This window comes from Mandrillus leucophaeus, unplaced genomic scaffold (assembly GCF_000951045.1).
Source record: "Mandrillus leucophaeus isolate KB7577 unplaced genomic scaffold, Mleu.le_1.0 Scaffold123, whole genome shotgun sequence".
NCBI lineage: Eukaryota > Metazoa > Chordata > Mammalia > Primates > Cercopithecidae > Mandrillus > Mandrillus leucophaeus.
The window spans coordinates 6525614-6543261 of record NW_012100654.1 but is presented as its reverse complement, the minus strand read 5'-3'; the positions used below and the strand labels follow the sequence as shown (position 1 = coordinate 6543261).

The 17648-nt window shown below is 42.4% G+C and overlaps 1 protein-coding gene across 1 annotated transcript in view; it reads right to left on the bottom strand.

The window, feature by feature from the left end:
• The window catches only part of HGD (homogentisate 1,2-dioxygenase), a 54724-nt gene that overhangs the window by 8575 nt on the left and 28501 nt on the right, over positions 1-17648 (bottom strand). The window contains exons 5-12 of the mRNA XM_011971610.1: positions 16956-17015; positions 15152-15243; positions 11923-11957; positions 11022-11101; positions 10360-10459; positions 8404-8528; positions 5671-5775; positions 2386-2512 (exon numbers count right to left, since the gene is read on the bottom strand). Coding sequence (XP_011827000.1) covers positions 2386-2512; positions 5671-5775; positions 8404-8528; positions 10360-10459; positions 11022-11101; positions 11923-11957; positions 15152-15243; positions 16956-17015 — 724 coding nt within the window. The remainder of the gene's footprint in view (positions 1-2385; positions 2513-5670; positions 5776-8403; positions 8529-10359; positions 10460-11021; positions 11102-11922; positions 11958-15151; positions 15244-16955; positions 17016-17648) is intronic.

Genomic DNA, 17648 nt, shown 5'->3' with positions numbered 1-17648 from the left:
AAAAAAAAAAAAAAAAAAAAAAAAAAAAAAAAGCCAGCTGTGATGGTGCACACCTGTGGTCCAAGCTACTCAGGAGACTGAGCAGGGAGGATCACTTGAGCCTGGCGAGTGGAGGTTGCAGTGAGCTGAGACTGTACAACTTGCACTCCAGCCTGGGTGACAGAGCGAGACCCTGTCTCAAAAAAAAAAAAAAAAAAAAAAAAAAGGCAGATTCAGCATCACTTGGGAACTTGTTAAAAATGCAGATTCTTAGGTCCTATCCCAGACCTACTGAAGCAGAAATTCTGAGGATGGAGCCCAATAATCTGTGTTTTAATAAACCTTCCAGCTGACTCTGACACATGGTAAATGTAAGAACCACTACAGGCACACAGAGTAACCTCAATAAAAGAACAAGAGTGAAACAGTGAATTATTAAGGAGTAGCATGTGAAGTACAGACTATAAGCCAGGGCAATTTTCTCTCCTTGACAACAGGCCTGTAGGTCACTAACTTCCAGGAGGAGAAAAGTTAGAGTCCTACTAAGGACTACTAAGTAGTCCTAAGTTAGTAGTCCTACTAAGTTAGTAGTCCTACTAAGGCTTGACATTTTTTAGAAGGGACTTATGATGCTATTCACAAAATAGCTGGTGTCTTTGCAGTGGTAACCGATTGTTTTCTTTTCTCTACCATGATGGTGTTATCTGAAAAGGGGATGCTGGCATTTGACCATGGAGTGGCCTTCGTCCGTCCTGAGGGCCTTCATTCCTGATGCTATAAAATAGCTAAATTGGCCATTCAGTGCACTGTTGTCTTCTGTTGAGCCCTGACACCTGGGAACTGGTATATATAAAGAGGGACCTAATATAAACAGAAGGCCCTGGAGTTTACTAAAGAAAGGAATTTGTTTTCTAGAATGTTCCAGGTGGAATGCCTCTTAGAGTCTTCCCAGAACTCTATGTACAAAAAAATGCACACTCCAGGAAGTAGAATTGCACACTGACCTTTGATTGGATTTTCAGCTAGCTATTGCACAATTAAAAATGTCAACCTCATTAAGTACAGCCATGAAATACTTTATTTATTCTTGTTGACACATTCACTTATTAAATAAATATTTATTAGTAGCATGCTATATATCAGGCACTATGCTAGCCATACCAGTTAGTGGTCATGAGTGTTTGCTCTGGAGTCAGACAGCCTGCAATTAAATCCTGACTCTACACTTAACTTGCTGTGAGTCCTTGAGAGAGTTACTTAATCCCTCTTGTGTCAGTTTAATTTTCTGAAAAAAGGGGCGGGGGGGACAATAATACTACTTGTCTCTTACAATTATTATAAACACTTCATGAGTTAGTTTTTTAAAAAACTTGTAACAGGGCCATAGAAATTGGCCAATAACTATTAGGTGCTAAGAATAATAATATTAATAAAATAAAAATAGTAGACTTGTTAGGTCTTGTACTAGGCAACAAATATTCTGTAGAAACGCTTTCCAGAATAGAGTCTATTCCCTAATGTAGGCTGCAGACTGCTTTGCCCTGCCAAAATAATTGGAGAATGCACATTTCTGTTTTTCTCTCTCTCTCTTTTTCTTTCTCTGGTTCTCTGAACTAGACTTAGGTGATGAACTTTCCCAAAACAACAGACTAACTAACAATTTCCCCAGCATTCCCCAAAACGAAACATCTAAAATGTGAGGAAACTTGTTTAGAAGCCTTTCTAACAAGGCTTCTAAACTTTACCAGCCTTTCTGCCTCTTACAGGGACAGAAAAACCGGGAACCAGCCTCAGAGTCAATGCATCACTATTGATATAATTTGGATGTACGTTCCCTCCAACTCTCATGTTGAAATGTGATCTCCAGTGTTGGAGCTGGGGCCTGGTGGGAGGTGTTTGGGTAATGGAGGCAGATACCTCATAAATGACTTGATGCCGTCATGACGGTTATGAGTAAGTTCTCACTCTATGAGTTCACATGAGGTTTGGCTGCTCAAAAGAGGCTGGGACTTCCTCTTTTCTCTCTTGCTTGCTCTCCTCATGTGATACACCAGCTCCCCCCTTGCCTGCCACTATGATTGTGTTTCCTGAGGCCTCATTAGAAGCAGATGCCAGCACCATGCAGCTTGTATAGCCTGCATAACCATGAGCCAAATGAACCTCTTTTCATTATAAATTAAGTAGCCTCAGGTATTCTTTATAGCAATGAAGAATGGACTAACACAATTACCATCCCTTAAAGAGATTAAAGCTTGGGGATCAGCACTAGGCCTTGTGAGGCAGGATCCTGAATTCAAGCCAGGGTAGGTGTCCAGAAACAACCCAGGCATTATTCCCAATGGGTAGTGCTCACTGCTTTGTTGTCTCTTTGGCTTGCAAATGTGGCTTGGTAAAATAGAGACTTACTATGGTAATAAGGAGGCCTGAAGGTCTTATCAGCAACCCCCCATCGAGGTGGGAAGATGACAAAATCAGCGATGGCCACTCCAGGGCGGACAGACTTGGCAGTCAACACTGTGAAAATGGATGGGTCCTGTGAATACACAAGGAGAGACTGAACGCACGATGCAAGGGAGGTGACTGGACAATGACACATATTGCATGCATACATGAAGGTGTTTGCAAGTGACATGCTAATTTCTTTTTATTTATTTTTATTCAACTTTTAATTTCAACTTTTATTTTAGATACAGGAGTACATGTGCAGGTTTGTTACACAGGTATATTGTGTGATGCTGAGGTTTGGGGTAGGGATCTGATATGGTTTGGCTGTGACCCCACCCAAATATCATCCTGAATTGTAGTTTCCATAATCCCCACATGTTGTGAGAAGGACCCAATGGGAAGTAATTGAATCGTGGGGGTGGGTTTTCCTGTGCTGTTCTCGTGATAGTGAATAAGTTTCACAAGATCCGATGGTTTTATAAAGGGCAGTTCCCCTACACATGCTGTCTTGATTGCTGCCACACAAGACACGGCTTTGCTCCTCCTTCGCCTTCTGCCATGATTGTGAGGTCCCCCCAGCCATGTGGAATTGTGGATACATTAAACCCCCTTTTTTTTTTAATAAAGTACCCAGTCTCAGGTATTTCTTCATAGCAGTATGAAAATGGACTAATACAGGATCCCATCACTCAGGTAGTGGGCATAATATCCAATAGGTAGTTTTTCCACCCTCCCCCTTTTAGTAGTCTCCAGTGTCTATTTTTCTCATGTTTATGTCCATGGGTGCTCAATGTTTAGCTCTGACTTATAAGTGAGAACATGCAGTATTTGGTCTTCTATTCATGCATTAATTTGCTTAGGGTTATGGCTTCCAGCTGCATCCATGTTGCTGCAAAGGGACCGCCTAATTTCTGATCAAACAACAGAAGTCTGGGCTTGTCATCAAGGTGCAGTAATCACTCATATGACTTTTTCCTCTTGCTGTGCTTGAGGCAAAATGAATTAACACCAGCTGAAAGGATTCTGAACTACTTTTTCACCCTGCTGAGCCCACATTACATGCAACCTATTACCCCGTGGGTCTCAGAACCAATAGTGCCTGCTTCTCAATCTCAGGTCAAGTTGACTAGAGCTGAGATGTGCAGCAGAAGGGATGCTCAGAGCGAAGTGGAAATAGAAATAAAGCAAAATCCAAGTTTTGGTGTAGGTGTGCTCCTCTTTGGGAGAACACAGAGATTCCAGATTGTATCCACTGGCAGAAAAGTCTGAGAAGTGGTTCATTGCTTTCCTACCTTTGTTTGACTTTCAGGTCTAAAACACATCATTTACATCACTAGTCTTCATAGTGGTAGCGTAAGATGGAATAGGTTGAGGGACGAGATTATACTTTTGAAAAATCTTCACAATTCTTTAGTGAAAAGATTGAGATTCAATTTAATTGAAATCAACAATCATGTTCCCTTTCAGATGCCATGCAAGAGTCTGGAGATTCAAAGATCATGGGAATAGATTCCCTGCTTCTTTAGCATTAACTGGGGGGTGGCGGTTGGGCAGCTAATTCTACCTGAAAGGGTCAAAGAGGGCTTCAAAGAGGAGGTGACATTTGAGGTAAGTATTCAAGAATGAACAGAAAGAAAGAAAAAGAGAGAGAGAGAAAGAGAGAGAGAGAGAAAGAGAGAGAGAGAGAAGGGAAGGAAGGAGGGAAAGAAGGAAGGAGCACATGTACCCTTGAACCTAAAATAAAAGTTTGAAAGAGAGAGAGCGGAGAAACCTACACATGTACCCTTGAATCTAAAATAAAAGTAAAATAAAAAAAAGAAAGGAAGGAAGGAAGGTGGGGGGGATGGGGGAAAAAGGGAGGGAGGGAGGAAGGACTAAGGAAGTGGGAAGGAAGGGAAATGACATTTTAATCACAGAAAACACATGAAAGTGCACAGAGATTTTGTTAAGAGGAGATAAGGCTAAAACCCCAGTGCATTGACAGAAGGGAGAGGGGCAAGAGGTGATACTGGAAAATGAGTCCAGGGACAGATGGTGAAGAGCATCAAACACCACGCTTCAGAGCTCAGACTTAATCCTAAGCCATGGGAAACTTGCAAAGGCTTTCTAATGAGTACAGTGGTAGCATGATCAGAACTGAATTTTGGAAAAATAATTATAGCAGCAATACAGAGAAGATTGCACCTGTGTAAATTCAAATAAAAATAAACCCAACCCTTATTGCTGTGAGAGCTGACATTTCTGCATCTGTCGTGGGAAATGGTCTAAACTATTCAAGCAAAGGTAGTGAAGCAGCAAAGGTGGTGAAGTAGCAAAGGTAGTGAAGCAGCAAAGGTGGTAAAGCAAAAAAGGTAGTGAAGCAGCAAATCAAGCTTTATCAGTGTCTCGGGATCCTTTCTCATGCTGCTTGTTTGGGGTCTGATATCTCACTTTTCTTTTCCCCTTTGCTTTTATTAAGAGTTGCTGCTGTTCGGAGAGGTGGTTTTGTCCCCCCAGAGATAAACTGAACTAGCTCAGGATGATCCTTTTGCCTCTGAGTCTCTGACTTCTGCTCTAATCATCCTTCCAGCCTGTGGGTTAAGTTCATCTCTTATGAAGTGGGCTGCAGAATGAACTGCCCCCCACCCCCCAATCTCAGAACCATCACTTTATTAAGAATGTAGGGTCTTAGGAGCCTGCACTGTAGACCAGACACTTATTTGTGGCCCCCTAACTGACTGAAAAATATGACCAAGTTCATGCTCTAGAATTTCTTTTTTAAACTCAAGCACTGAACGTTATGAGTAACTTTAGAAGTGGGCTGTTCGTTCTGTCACTGCCAAATACAGCCAGGAGTGAAGGCACTGGGGTGAGAAATCAGAGATCATAGAGGAGACTCTTGAGAGTTGTGAGGTCAGAGACTTCTTCAAATTCACAAAGTTCCTTTCTCCTCATTCTACCACTGACATTACCACTTGGTTGTTTTGGAGGATAAATTTTCCACAAAGAAATTGTTTATCCACTTAGTTTGGCAAACACAAGTCAGACTATCACGAATGCTCTGTAGAGAACAAAGCTGTGTTCACAGGGAATGTTGAGTATCTGGCTTGGCTCCCCTACTAGCTATGTTATTTACTCCTTCACCATAAGATAAATGACTATATCTAGGGCTTCCAATGATGACTCTGGAAATGTCAGGAGTCTACTGTGGACCCCTCCCACCAAGGGGTTGCCTCACCCCAATGCCCCTACAGGGTTCAGACTTACTGCATGGTCAAAGGCCACTGAGTTGATAACCATGAAATTCTTCAGGTTGTACTTGTAGGGTGTATAATTCCCGTGCCAGGCCACAACATTGAATGGGGAGACATCCTAATCACAAAAAGCAGGAAAGGATGATTTTACCATCAAATGCTTTTGTAACTGTGATCCCACAGTATGTACTGGGCATACCTCTCTCTTCTTTTGATTTGATTTTGTTCTTGATTTAATTTTACTATCCTTTGGGAGAAGTACAACCCTGAATCATTTTGTGGTTGCTCCACACACCCTCTACTTAGCCACTAACCCTATTTTTCTGGTTCACAAGCTGCAGCTGCCTTCTGATCACAAATGCAGCAGAAGCACAGCACATTCTCCAAGTAGTGCCTTTTCAACAATTTTTAACCTAACTGTGAGAATCTGTGGATGTCAGCAATTCTCAAACAATCTGGGCTACCTTCTGTTTCCTGGAGCAGAGAGTACCTGCTGTGATAGTTCTCCAGGTAATTTCAGCCTAGAGGAACTTGCAATAGACACAGTGCCTGGGTTGGTGAGTCCAGGAGAGGGGAGAAGGCCTCTAAAAGTTCCCACTCCAAGGACTTGAGATTTCAGAGCAATCCTAACATAATATTTCTTGGTCCTGTCCTGGGGTAGAAGAGGATCAGTGTTCTGCTATAGGAAGGTTGTCCCTTCTGTACCTATGGGTCTGAAAGCTCTAAAGATTTTAATGAAGGCACTACTCATAGAGGCATGGTTAGGGTTAACTGGAATGACTAGAAGTGTTGAGGTATCTGAGCCTAGCAATAGTGGGAAGACACTGCCATTCCTGAGCATGTGGAATAAGGAGGGAAATATTGTTATAGTAGTTCAGCAAATGCTAGGACTATAAAGAAGGGTGCTACCCAGTGGTGTGCTGGTAAATATTTAACAACTAGCACTCTGAAAAAATATATAAAGCATTGACATATAGTGTTTACTGATTTCTAAGGTGGATATAGTCTCACCATGATGATTTTCTACCTACCAATATGACATCACTGAATACAGAGTTGGACAGAAGTGTGCATATCAGCTTTTGCAAGTCACTATGAATCAGCTCCAGCATACCACTAGGGCTGTCCAACAGGAACTGAGGTCATATGGAGGATGCAGCTACTGCCAGAAACACAGTCCTAAACAGGGAGGAAGCAGGGGAAGAAATCTCCCAATTTGTCTTTCCTCCTGCCTTGCAGTTTCCTGTGGGTTGAACCCAACAGAAGCCAGCTGGCTAGAGAGCCCGGGTGATACAGTTAACCTTCCAGGACACAGATCATGGCAAAGAGGGAGAATGGATCAGTGGGGACTCACACAGAGAATAACCAGCACAGGGTCTACCTGGAAAGTGCAAATCTTTCTGGAGGAGATACTGGCTCGTTCTAGAATTGTGGTTCTTTAACAACTGTATGTAAACAATGATCTGGGGAACATGCTTAAAATGAATGTAGGTTTCCATGTCCCATCTCCAGAGCTTATCATTTTTTGCAAGGCTAGAGTAATATCTGAGGATCTGCATTTTTTTTTTTTTTTGAGAGGGAGTCTTGCTCTGTTGCCCAGGCTGGAGTGCAATGGCATGATCTTGGCTCACTGCAACCTCTGCCTCCTGGGTTCAAGCGATTCTCCTGCCTCGGCCTCCCAAGTAGCTGGGATTACAGGTGTGCACCACCACGTCTGGCTAATTTTTGTATTTTTAGTAGAGACGGGGTTTTGCCATGTTGGCCAGGCTAGTGTTGAACTCCCGACCTCAGATGATCCATCTGCTTCGGCCTCCCAAAGTGCTGGGATTACAGGGGTGAGCCACCACGCCCGGCCTAGGATCTGTATTTTAAACAAGCCTCCTTGAGGGTTTCTGATGCAAATAGCCCTGGAATTTTGAGAGACCCTGACCCAGAGAATATGAAAATAACAATGTGTCTGCTTCAAGGGTTAGTTTTAAGTGCCAAACTGGTTGGCCTCAGCTGGTTGGCATTATCTCTAGATGTTGCCTGAGAAGAATAACATACCTTGGAAAACATAAGGAATAAGTCAAATAGACAAAATGAAGCAAACAAATAATGCTAAACAGAAGAGATCTTTGGGTTCTTCTTATTATATGATTATTTTATTCTAATATATATTCAGTATATTTCATAATATGTTATAGAGTGCATATTACATTGTTGTTATTATTATTTATTAAGATCTGTGCCTTTGCTTGTGTCCTGAATTTGCCAGCCTGGTGGTACAAACCAAGCCAAGCTAATTAACTGAATTCTACTTGTTTTGTAGAATTGCTTGTATTTGAAATAGGGTGGTATTGGAGAGTATAAATCTTGGTTGATCTGTTAACGCATTTCCTTTTCAGAACATATTATGCTGCCCATATATTATGCTTTCCATACCATTTACAGAGACCCACATATTGCTAAGATTTTCATTGCTTGGTGAGTAGAAAGGGCACAGCCTTTGGAGTCCGATAGATATGGGTTCAAATGCTGGTTCTGCCACCTACTGTGAAGTTGGTAAATTATTTATCATTACTGGCCTTTTTCATGACTATGAAGGTATCATTGACTACTAGAACTATTTGCTTTATCTGTAGTGCCATAGTGGTATGATAACAATGAAAGGATATATGTAAAGTTTCTAACACTCGCTTTGGCAATCAGTAAGTGCTCAATCACCCTTCATTTCCTCCCCTGCCTGCCAACCCTCTTACTTTACCTGTTTGGCAGCAAACAGCTTGCCCTGGTATTTATTAATGACAGTGTAACCACCTGGTACTTGGCGATCCTCATACCAGGCAACGGGTATCAAGAAATCACGAGGATTGGCCAAGCCATTGGCCCCTAGAACACAGTAACCCAAAAGTCTTTTAGAAACTTCCAAAACATAGGAAAGACGCCCATGGTTGCATGAAGAGAAAGGCTTTCTTTCATGTCAAGAGCCACTCCACAAATCGCTTTCATTGCTTAAAGATTCACTGGATTTCCAGTCTGGTACCTTTTAGGAAGACCCAAGGAATCTGGTCAGAAAAAAATTCACAAAAACCAGCATTACCTTCTAAGGTTGTGGAGTGACTATGGTTAACAAAACCACCTTATATGCATTATCTTATCACTACAGGTGAGGGGAAGGGAAAAGAGAAAGAGACCTGAAAAGAGGAAAAGGGAATATCTGATAGAACTCTAGAACTTTTTCTTTTAAAGGAACGCCTGAATACTCTAGAACTCATGACAGTCCTTGATCTCAGATAGGAAGGGTTACGCGCTGTTGCCTGAGGCATGCCTCTGCTCCTTAGACAGAATTCAGATTCCAAGTCTGAAAACTGCTCTCCAGCCTGAAAAACTCCGTCTGCCACTCAGGAAGAAGTATTTAGGACCTGCCTGCTTACCTTTGGTTAGGAGTGAGTGTTTCCTCCAGAGAAAGAAAATAAATCAAAAGAGCAAACATGAAAAACGTACATGCAAAAACAATGCAACTCTGAGAGGAGCGAGCTGAGGAGTGTTTTACCATTTCCAGCTCCTGGGGTTAAAAAAAAAATAAGCCCCCGGCTGGTTAGCAAATTATAGATATTTTCCAGAGGGTACATGTTCCATGGAACCTGGAGGCTATGCTGACTGTAGAGCAGCAGGAAGCCAGAGCAGAGTGGGAAGAGTGGGCGGTGAACAGGATGACAGACGGCCCACCACGGCTCCAGCTGCCTCTTGCTGCCTCCCACCTTCCTCTGCATATTTGGATTCCTCAGGGGAGTTGACCAGAAGGCACACACTGGCCTGTCCCTGTTTGCTCTAAAAAGCTGTTGACAAGGAAGGGAAGAACTGGGAGATGTGACCAAAGAGGAAACCAAGGGCCAATTTTCCCAGTCACTCCTTTCACTCCAAGAGACAGTTTGAGAACAACCCCTCCTAACATTTTCACTTCCTCCAGCTTGCCAGAAGAATGGGGGCTGGGGGGACCTTGGTTCACTTTTGAATGTTTTGATCTGCCTCCTGGAGTGTGGTTTCTAGATCCTTCATAGCACTGAGTTATGTACTTTTTTGACTGCTAAGTGTGTGGATTTGGTGGGGTGTACACAGAGGTTCGTAGACTATGTGTCACCCAGTCCATCCCTCCTTTCCATAGGAATACAGCCCAGGGAGTTTTTATGGCCTTCCTACTTTATAGTCTTACAATATACAAAACAAAAAGCAACCCAAACCAATCCATTATAAATCTCACTGACTTAACAAAAAGATCTTCCTCTTAATCACAAAGCTCATTCTCACTTGTATGCTTTTGCAAAGCTGTTCCCTTTCCTCTTTACTCTCCTCAACTTTTCATAAAGAATTAGTCAAATTCTCATCTCTTCTCTGGAGCTGTTTCTGGCGACCCTAGCCCACAGTAACCCAAACTTCTATATTCATTCCTGTACACACTATGCAACCAGAAATCTATTACATGCTGCCTTTATCTCCAATGCCTATATACTATTCTAGAGAGATTTATAATAGATTGGTTTGGGTTGCTTTCTGTTCTGCATATATTTTCTGGCAGACCCTTGGTCTAGAGAAGAATTTGTCTAGAGAGAAAAGTGGAAGTTTGAGTGAGACAGCGAAGGGAGAAGGATGTTTAACTTTCATGCAATTATCTGTGTCCTACATCTCAAGCGAGGCGTAGAGGCTTGCAGTGAAGATTTACCAATTGGTCCAAGGTCAGGTAACTCAAAGTGGACACCGTAGACCTCCAAGAGGTAGCCCCTGGTCTCCTCAAAGACATCTATGCTGAACCGCATTCCTCTCTGGAATGGAAAGCAGACACTGGTGTGCCTTCTGAAATCACAGCTGTAGTTATAAAGAAGCTGCCCAGAGCCATAGCATGTCCCACATGCAAAAGTAAAGCTCTGGTTTGTTGAGCTGCTTGGGAGGTTACCAGAGCAAACATGAGTTAAAAAGAAAAACTTAAATCCTAGTCACATATTGATCCAAGCCAATTCTAGTCTACCCTCTCATTGGGTCCAGAGATAACGGAAGCCTGATTTAGCCACATTAAAAAAAAATGTCCACCTTCACTGCCTCTACTGCCATTAGTGGGAACAGGGCCTTATCCAGAGTGTAGGTAAATATTTAGGAAAGTGCAGTGACAAGTGGTCTTTGTTTTAGAATTATGTGCTATATTAAAACAAAGCAGGCACCCAAGCTTGCTTACTCTTCAGCACATGGAACCTTCTGCATAACTCAAATTCCCTTCTCGTTGCCCAGACATGACAGAGAAATTTTAGAGTTGGAAATAGCAGCAGCTGAAACATCTGACTGCTCCCAAATTAGTGAGAGGCAGGGAAGAGAAGGGGACACATCACCAACCTGAATGACGCAGATCTCATTGGGCTGTACAAGCATCTTGCCAAACTCAGTGTAAATGAGAAGGTTCCCTTTCTGGGGAACTGAACAAAAAAAGACAGGGCAGTGGTGAGCAATTCTTTTGGTGTGATAACCATTTCATGAACAGGAAAGGCTTAAGGCTGCATTTGCTTTTTCATTCCAAATGAAAAGAGCTTTCTTGAGTCTCTTGGGGAAAAAGATAAATTCTGACAACTTAGATTAGTTATTTTCCTATCTAGAAGAATGTGAATAAAACAATGACTCTGCTTTTTTTGGTCACCAGGCAAGAAACTTGTATATGCACAATTTTGTGACATGGCCAAAAAGGGGTAGCAGAAATAGGATGGAAAATCACCCATTTCTGATAGTTCCAGTGAAAGGCTGACGTTTGCTTGTGTAACACATACACCAAAATGTTGATTCCAAAATATTGATACTAAAAAAACCATCAAATATAATAGGCAGACCAGAACAATATCTGATAGACTTTACATTTTAGATGGTCTCATGAAAATTTGAATTTAAATTGCAGTTACTAATGATAAATGGGCTTTTACTGAGTGAGTTTGAAGGCAAATACAGTTACCTTAATAAGTTAATCCTATTAGTATTAGTCTTCATTTCTTTTCAGCTGCCCAGGTCTCCCACATCAGAAAGGTCCAGAAGGGAAGGGCAAAGACAGACAAGGAAATAGAATAGGAGCTTTGAGGTACACTAGAAATCTTTTCCAGACCACCTGTGGCCTCTAGACCTCAGTCTCTGGATTGCACTAAATGAAATAAGAGATTGGAGAACGAAGGAAAATAATGTGCATAAAATTAGAAAGCAGTTTGTAGTTAGGGGTCAATTAACAGTGAGGAGGTCTGAAGTCTTCAGAACTCACCAATCAAGAAGTCCCCATCTGAATTGTAAAAGCATCTGAAATATATAGAGTAATTCTTGTGATTTTCATTTCTAACATTATCTAGACAAATTACTTCATAACACAAATCATTGTTTAGTGCCTATGTACCAAGCTAAGAGCTGGGTATAAAATGGGGAGCAAAATGACCCAGGCTCTGCCCCTGTGGAACTTAGAGTCTAGTGGGGAGTCAGAGAGCAATCAAATAATTACAGAATAATATCACTGCAGACAGTAATGACCCTGTGAAAATCAAGTTCAAGGGAATGAAAGAATAGGGACTTGGTTAGTTTGAAGAATCAGCAAAGGCTTCTTCAAAGAAGGGACACATTTGACCTGAGGTCTGAAGGTGTTATCTAGGTGAGGGTTTGGAGAAAGGAAAGAATGTTCTAGGCAGAAGGAACAGCAAGTGCAAATGCTTAGAAGGAGGAGGGCACGTGGCAGGTTGAAAGAAGTGAATGAACCCAGTGTGGCTCAAGTGGAGAGAGTGGAGGTGGGCTGATACGAAATTTGACCCAAAGAGAGGCCTCCAGAGCCTTGTCATAGGGCTGTGATCTTGTCCCTGATTCATGGCTCACAAATCGCCATTGGGCTTTGGACACAAATGGTCCAGTTCCAGAGGTAGTGTATAATAAGGCAGGAATGCCATTTGCATACTTTGTTTTGCAAAGCCAGTATATAAGCTCCTCTACTTAGGAATTTTAAGCTTACACAGAACTATCAGCTGAAGCCAAAGTCGGGTAGCCTGCTACCAACAGGTGGTCCTAAAGGAAACTCACACAGTGTGACCTGGGACTCAAGAACAGCCCTGGGGAATCTTAGAAATTAAGGATATTCAAAGGCACATGTTCTCAGGATCTCCTGAGGGCTGGGTCATGGGTCACTGGTCACTCATATTTGGCTCAGAATACATCAATTCAAATATTTTACATATTAATAGTTTGACTAATTTTGTCGACAATAATTTGGCACCTGGACAAATTGGGCCTCAGAGAAGATTCAGAACCCTGAAGGAGTTGCCTGAACTCAGACCTAAGGTACCAGCAGGGACCCATTGAAAGCGCCTTCAACTTTGGGCTTCTCCTCTGATGGAACTAAGTCCTCCTGAGCCCTGTTTCGTTGACAGTTCTTGATTTTTTCCTCCTAGGAAGTTGTCATTTAGGTTCCTAATTCTAGTTCACAGGTGCATTCTAAAGGATTTTCTCCATTGCATTTTTCTTCTTCTTTCTTCTTTCTTCTGTCTTCTTTCTTCTTTCTTCTTTCTTCTTCTTCTTCTTTTTTGAGATGGAGTCTCACACTGTCCGGCCTGGAGTGCAATGGTGTGATCTTGGCTCACTGCAACCTCCGCCTCCCAGGTTCAAGCAATTCTCCTTCCTCAGCCTCCTGAGTAGCTGGGATTACAGGCGCCCACCACCACGCCTGGCTAATTTTTTGTATTTTTTAGTAGAGACGGGGTTTCACTATGTTGGCCAAGCTGGTCTCAAGCTCCTGACCTCGTGATCCGCCCACCTCAGCCTCTCAAAGTGCTGGGATTACAGGCGTGAGTCACTGTGCCCAGCCTCCATTGTCTTTTTCTAAAGACAACAAGAATGACCCCCTTTTGGGTACCATGTTTGATTTCCAGTTTGGAGGTGCATTCTAAATGGTCTTCTCCATTGTTTCTTCTCCCAAAATTTAGCACAACTGGCTTGCCTGCGCATTCGCGTGACTGTCATTTTTGTACATAAATGAGAGACTGAGCTCCTCAGCTCTGAAGAGAAAGGGCATTTTGTTCCTCCCAGCTGAAAGGCACCCTGGGTGACTAGGGACTGAGTTGCAGTCAGTGTCTGGGGGATTCATCCCCTGTGATGTGCAGTGGCCCTACAGGGAACCCCCCAGCAAAATAGTTTAAAAAGATTTGTCCCGGAAACGCGTATAAGAGCTGACCACTCGGCATTTTGAGGCCTGTCAGAGGTGCTAGATCTCTGGAGAGAGAAACTGAGACAGCTAAGAGGGTGGAGACGACTCAGCAGTGAAACACTGTGGAGTCCTGCCTACCAACAGTACACCAGTCCACCACCCAAAAACCCCTAGGCCACAGCTCAGTTCCAAAAAAAAAAAAAAAAACAGGGTACACAAATAATCTAAGAATGAGGAAAGACAAGGAGAAAGGTGCCTCTACTTGCAAGTGTTTGCATAAAATGGAAAAGTTCAAGGGCATGCCAGGGTTTCTAGTACTCCAGCTGGTTACCTATTACAGTCTGTTGTGCACATTTTAAACCGATGGGAAAATTGTATCATTCAGAGCCCAAAGGTCAACCTGCAACTACAGAGTTTCTAAGTTCTCTATTTCTCTGTTTTCTTTTTTGCCTGCTTTAAATCTGCTATTACTTTTCTACTGAGATAAAAACCACAGGTTGGGCCGGGCGCGGTGGCTCACTCTTGTAATCCCAGCACTTTGGGAGGCCGAGGCAGGCGGATCACAAGGTCAGAAGATAGAGACCATCCTGGCTAACACAGTGAAACCCCCTCTCTACTAAAAATACAAAAAAATTAGCCGGGCGTGGTGGCGGGCGCCTGAAGTCCCAGCTACTCGGGAGGCTGAGGCAGGAGAATGGCGTGAACCCGGAAGGCGGAGCTTGCAGGGAGCAGAGATCGTGCCACTGCACTCCAGCCTGGGTGACAGAGAAAGACTCTGTCTCAAAACAAAACAAAACAAAACAAAACACCACAGTTTGGATCTGATGTACACCTTATATGTGTAGATTGATGTCTTATGCCTCCCTAAAATGTATAAAACCAAGCCGTAGCCCAATCATCTTGGGTACATGTTCTCAGGATCTCCTCACGGCTGTGTCCATTGGTCACTCATATTTGGCTCTGAAAAATCCTTGAAATATTAAACAACAACAACAAAAGGATATTTGGACTCAAAGTCAAAATGCCTTTCGATCTACTCCTGCATTCCAGGGCTCCGTCCTCCCTTTTCTGTTTACATTGTTATATGATGTTCTTGTTTATATCACGGATATCAGTCAAGATAAATGCCTTTTGTCTCATTGATCATCATTGTCAATAAATATATATCAATATTGCCTTGAGAAAAAAACCAATAACAAAAATAACTATGTATGTGCATATGTGACTTCAGAAGAGTGAAACCTGGAGTTTGCCTTCTGGCCAACAGCCCTCAGAAGATGGGCATGTCCTGCCCTAGAACTGAGCCACTTACCTGTTCTCCATGGAGGTATTGCAGAGGAAAATGTGGATAGCAAGCCCATTGTTAGACTTTATGTCTCCAGCTCCACACAAGGTGTGCAGGCCCTGGGAGAGAGCCACAGAAGAGGGGAAGGTTAATGTGAACGATGCCCAAGAGGCAGCCCTTCCGCTGGTCCCTGAGAGTCATGAGGTACATTTCTACTAGGGTCTTCCCTTTGGGACCGGTGGGGCATTTGGAATCCAGGCAGCCTCTGAGGAGCCTGAATTACTGACTCATGTTTGGTAGTTTGTGGTTTACCCTAGTCTCCAGCCATGGCCTAAATCTGGATTGTCTCAGTGGCTGTATCAGAAGAACTTACAGAGCATCAGTTCATTACTTGGTATTTTATCAATTTGATGCTTGACATCAACTGGAAGAAGAGATTCTGTTGGAGGTACCATCAGGCATCTAGGAGGCTTGGGGAGGAAGGTTGCAGCATCAGGGACCAGTTAATGCCCCTCAAGTACACTCCACTATGGGCAGCCCTCTGCTTATGAATAGGGTCAGCCTAATCTCTCTGGAACAGGGCAGAGGACTGCATTCTGACAGACTGTGTAATTCTCTCTGCTGTGTGACCAGATGATCCACAGTGCAAGAAACCTTAACACGTGGGTCTTCTCAAAATAGCCCTCAGCTCCAAACCTGCAGATAGAAAGCCAAAAGAAGGGAGCTCTGCTCCTCCAGATAGCTACAATTCACACAAGAAAAGAGATGGGGGTATCATTTTGTATTTTAAGTCAATTTGTAAGTTTAGGGTGTATTTAAGTGAGTCTACACAGGGTTTGGAGCATTTAATAAAGATGAGAACTTCAAGATGTTTCTAACAATTTGTCCTGTGGCTGGGCACTTGGCCTGTCCCTAAGTAAGCCATGAGCTGAGGCTGGTCTGCAGAACCCTCCACTGGTCTCTTTGAGTCCCACTTCCTTAGAGCTCCTTTCTCCTCTCCCCCAGATACTCCTTGCTCTGGGCAGTTATTCCAATACTGCGGGACCTATAACTACCAAACAGAGCTTCCAATCAGCATTGTACTAACTAGAGTTGCCATGCTGAATTGACGCCATTCTAGCCCAAGCATCTACTTCAGGGAGATCATGAACTTGGATGGGAAATATTTTATTATATTTACTTCTGCTAATCTCTGAGTGAAATTTATCATTTCCTTCAACTAACATGAATGTAGGCAACAAATTACAGTGGTATTAGAGGTGCCTATAACTTTATCAGTGATAAAAATCATTATAGTCGTTATAGATTCCTCAAAATATATTTATGCTCATACCATAATTATTAGATGTTTTCCATAGATATTATGATTTAGCACATTAACAAGAAAGCATATGAATGACGATAAATCAAATCAAATTTGTTTTTAATAGTATTTTTATCATTATATTTCAATATCATTAGCTTCTTTGTAATATTATATAATTTATTTTATATATTCATAAACAAAGACATCATCAGACTATCAAAGCGAGCAAAAAGATTAAAAGCCCCCATTCTAGCCAAAAGAAAGGAGCTTAAGTAGGAAAATGTTCAATTGCCATTGACCTTTCTGAGATATAAATAGTTCATGAATACCCTTTGGTGTCAGGGGCCATATGGTTTCTGTAAGTAAGACATCGCTCCGCCAGCCCCCAAAGCATACGCAGGTGGTTTTGTCTCTGCTGCCTCCTGATAGGGCTGCTTATGCTTGGCATTCAGCCTGCAAATGGTTGGCTCACTCACCACAGAAGAGAGGAGAGCAGTAGGAAGGGTGTGGATGGGACTGACTTACACTCACAAAGTCTACTTTCTTCTGAGATGCTTTTGGAATCTCAAATGGTTTCCATCTAAGCTGGAAAAAAAATACACGTACAGAAAAATTACTTCATAAGGGTAAACCATAGACCTTCTAAATAAATAGCATCAATTACATAGAAAAGAAAGGACAGCTACCCCCTCTGTGAGGCTCTACTTGTGATTTTGTTATTTTAAAATGATTATCCATCATTTCCTTAAAGGGAATCTGTTAGTGTGTATGTTATTTGTGCACGTGCACATGCGCTTGTGTGTGTTTAAAACTATATGAATATAAACTGCTTTTGTTCCTTAGCACTTTAAATTATAAAAACAAAAGAAAACCATTGCTTCCTCTTTTAGAAGCTATTTGTTTCTTTTAACATTTTGCTCAGGCACATCAGTGAGTTTTGACTGATGCTGCTTTTCATGCTATTTATAATCAGGTCCCTTTCCTGTCATGCCAGCCTCTCTGTGTGGGCTCCTGACACTGCAGGGGAAGGTTCTACTTCTACTTCAAGTCCTTAGAGTTCTAAATTATTTTTTTAAGAGAAAGAAAGAGCACCCAGCTGAGATCTGATTTGGTAAATGCAGTACCAGGTTCAGTTGCTTCACCAAACCCCATGTTTGTCCCTAGGCTGCCTGACAGTTCAGTTTAAATCACAACAATCTTTAATTTAATAATGAAATG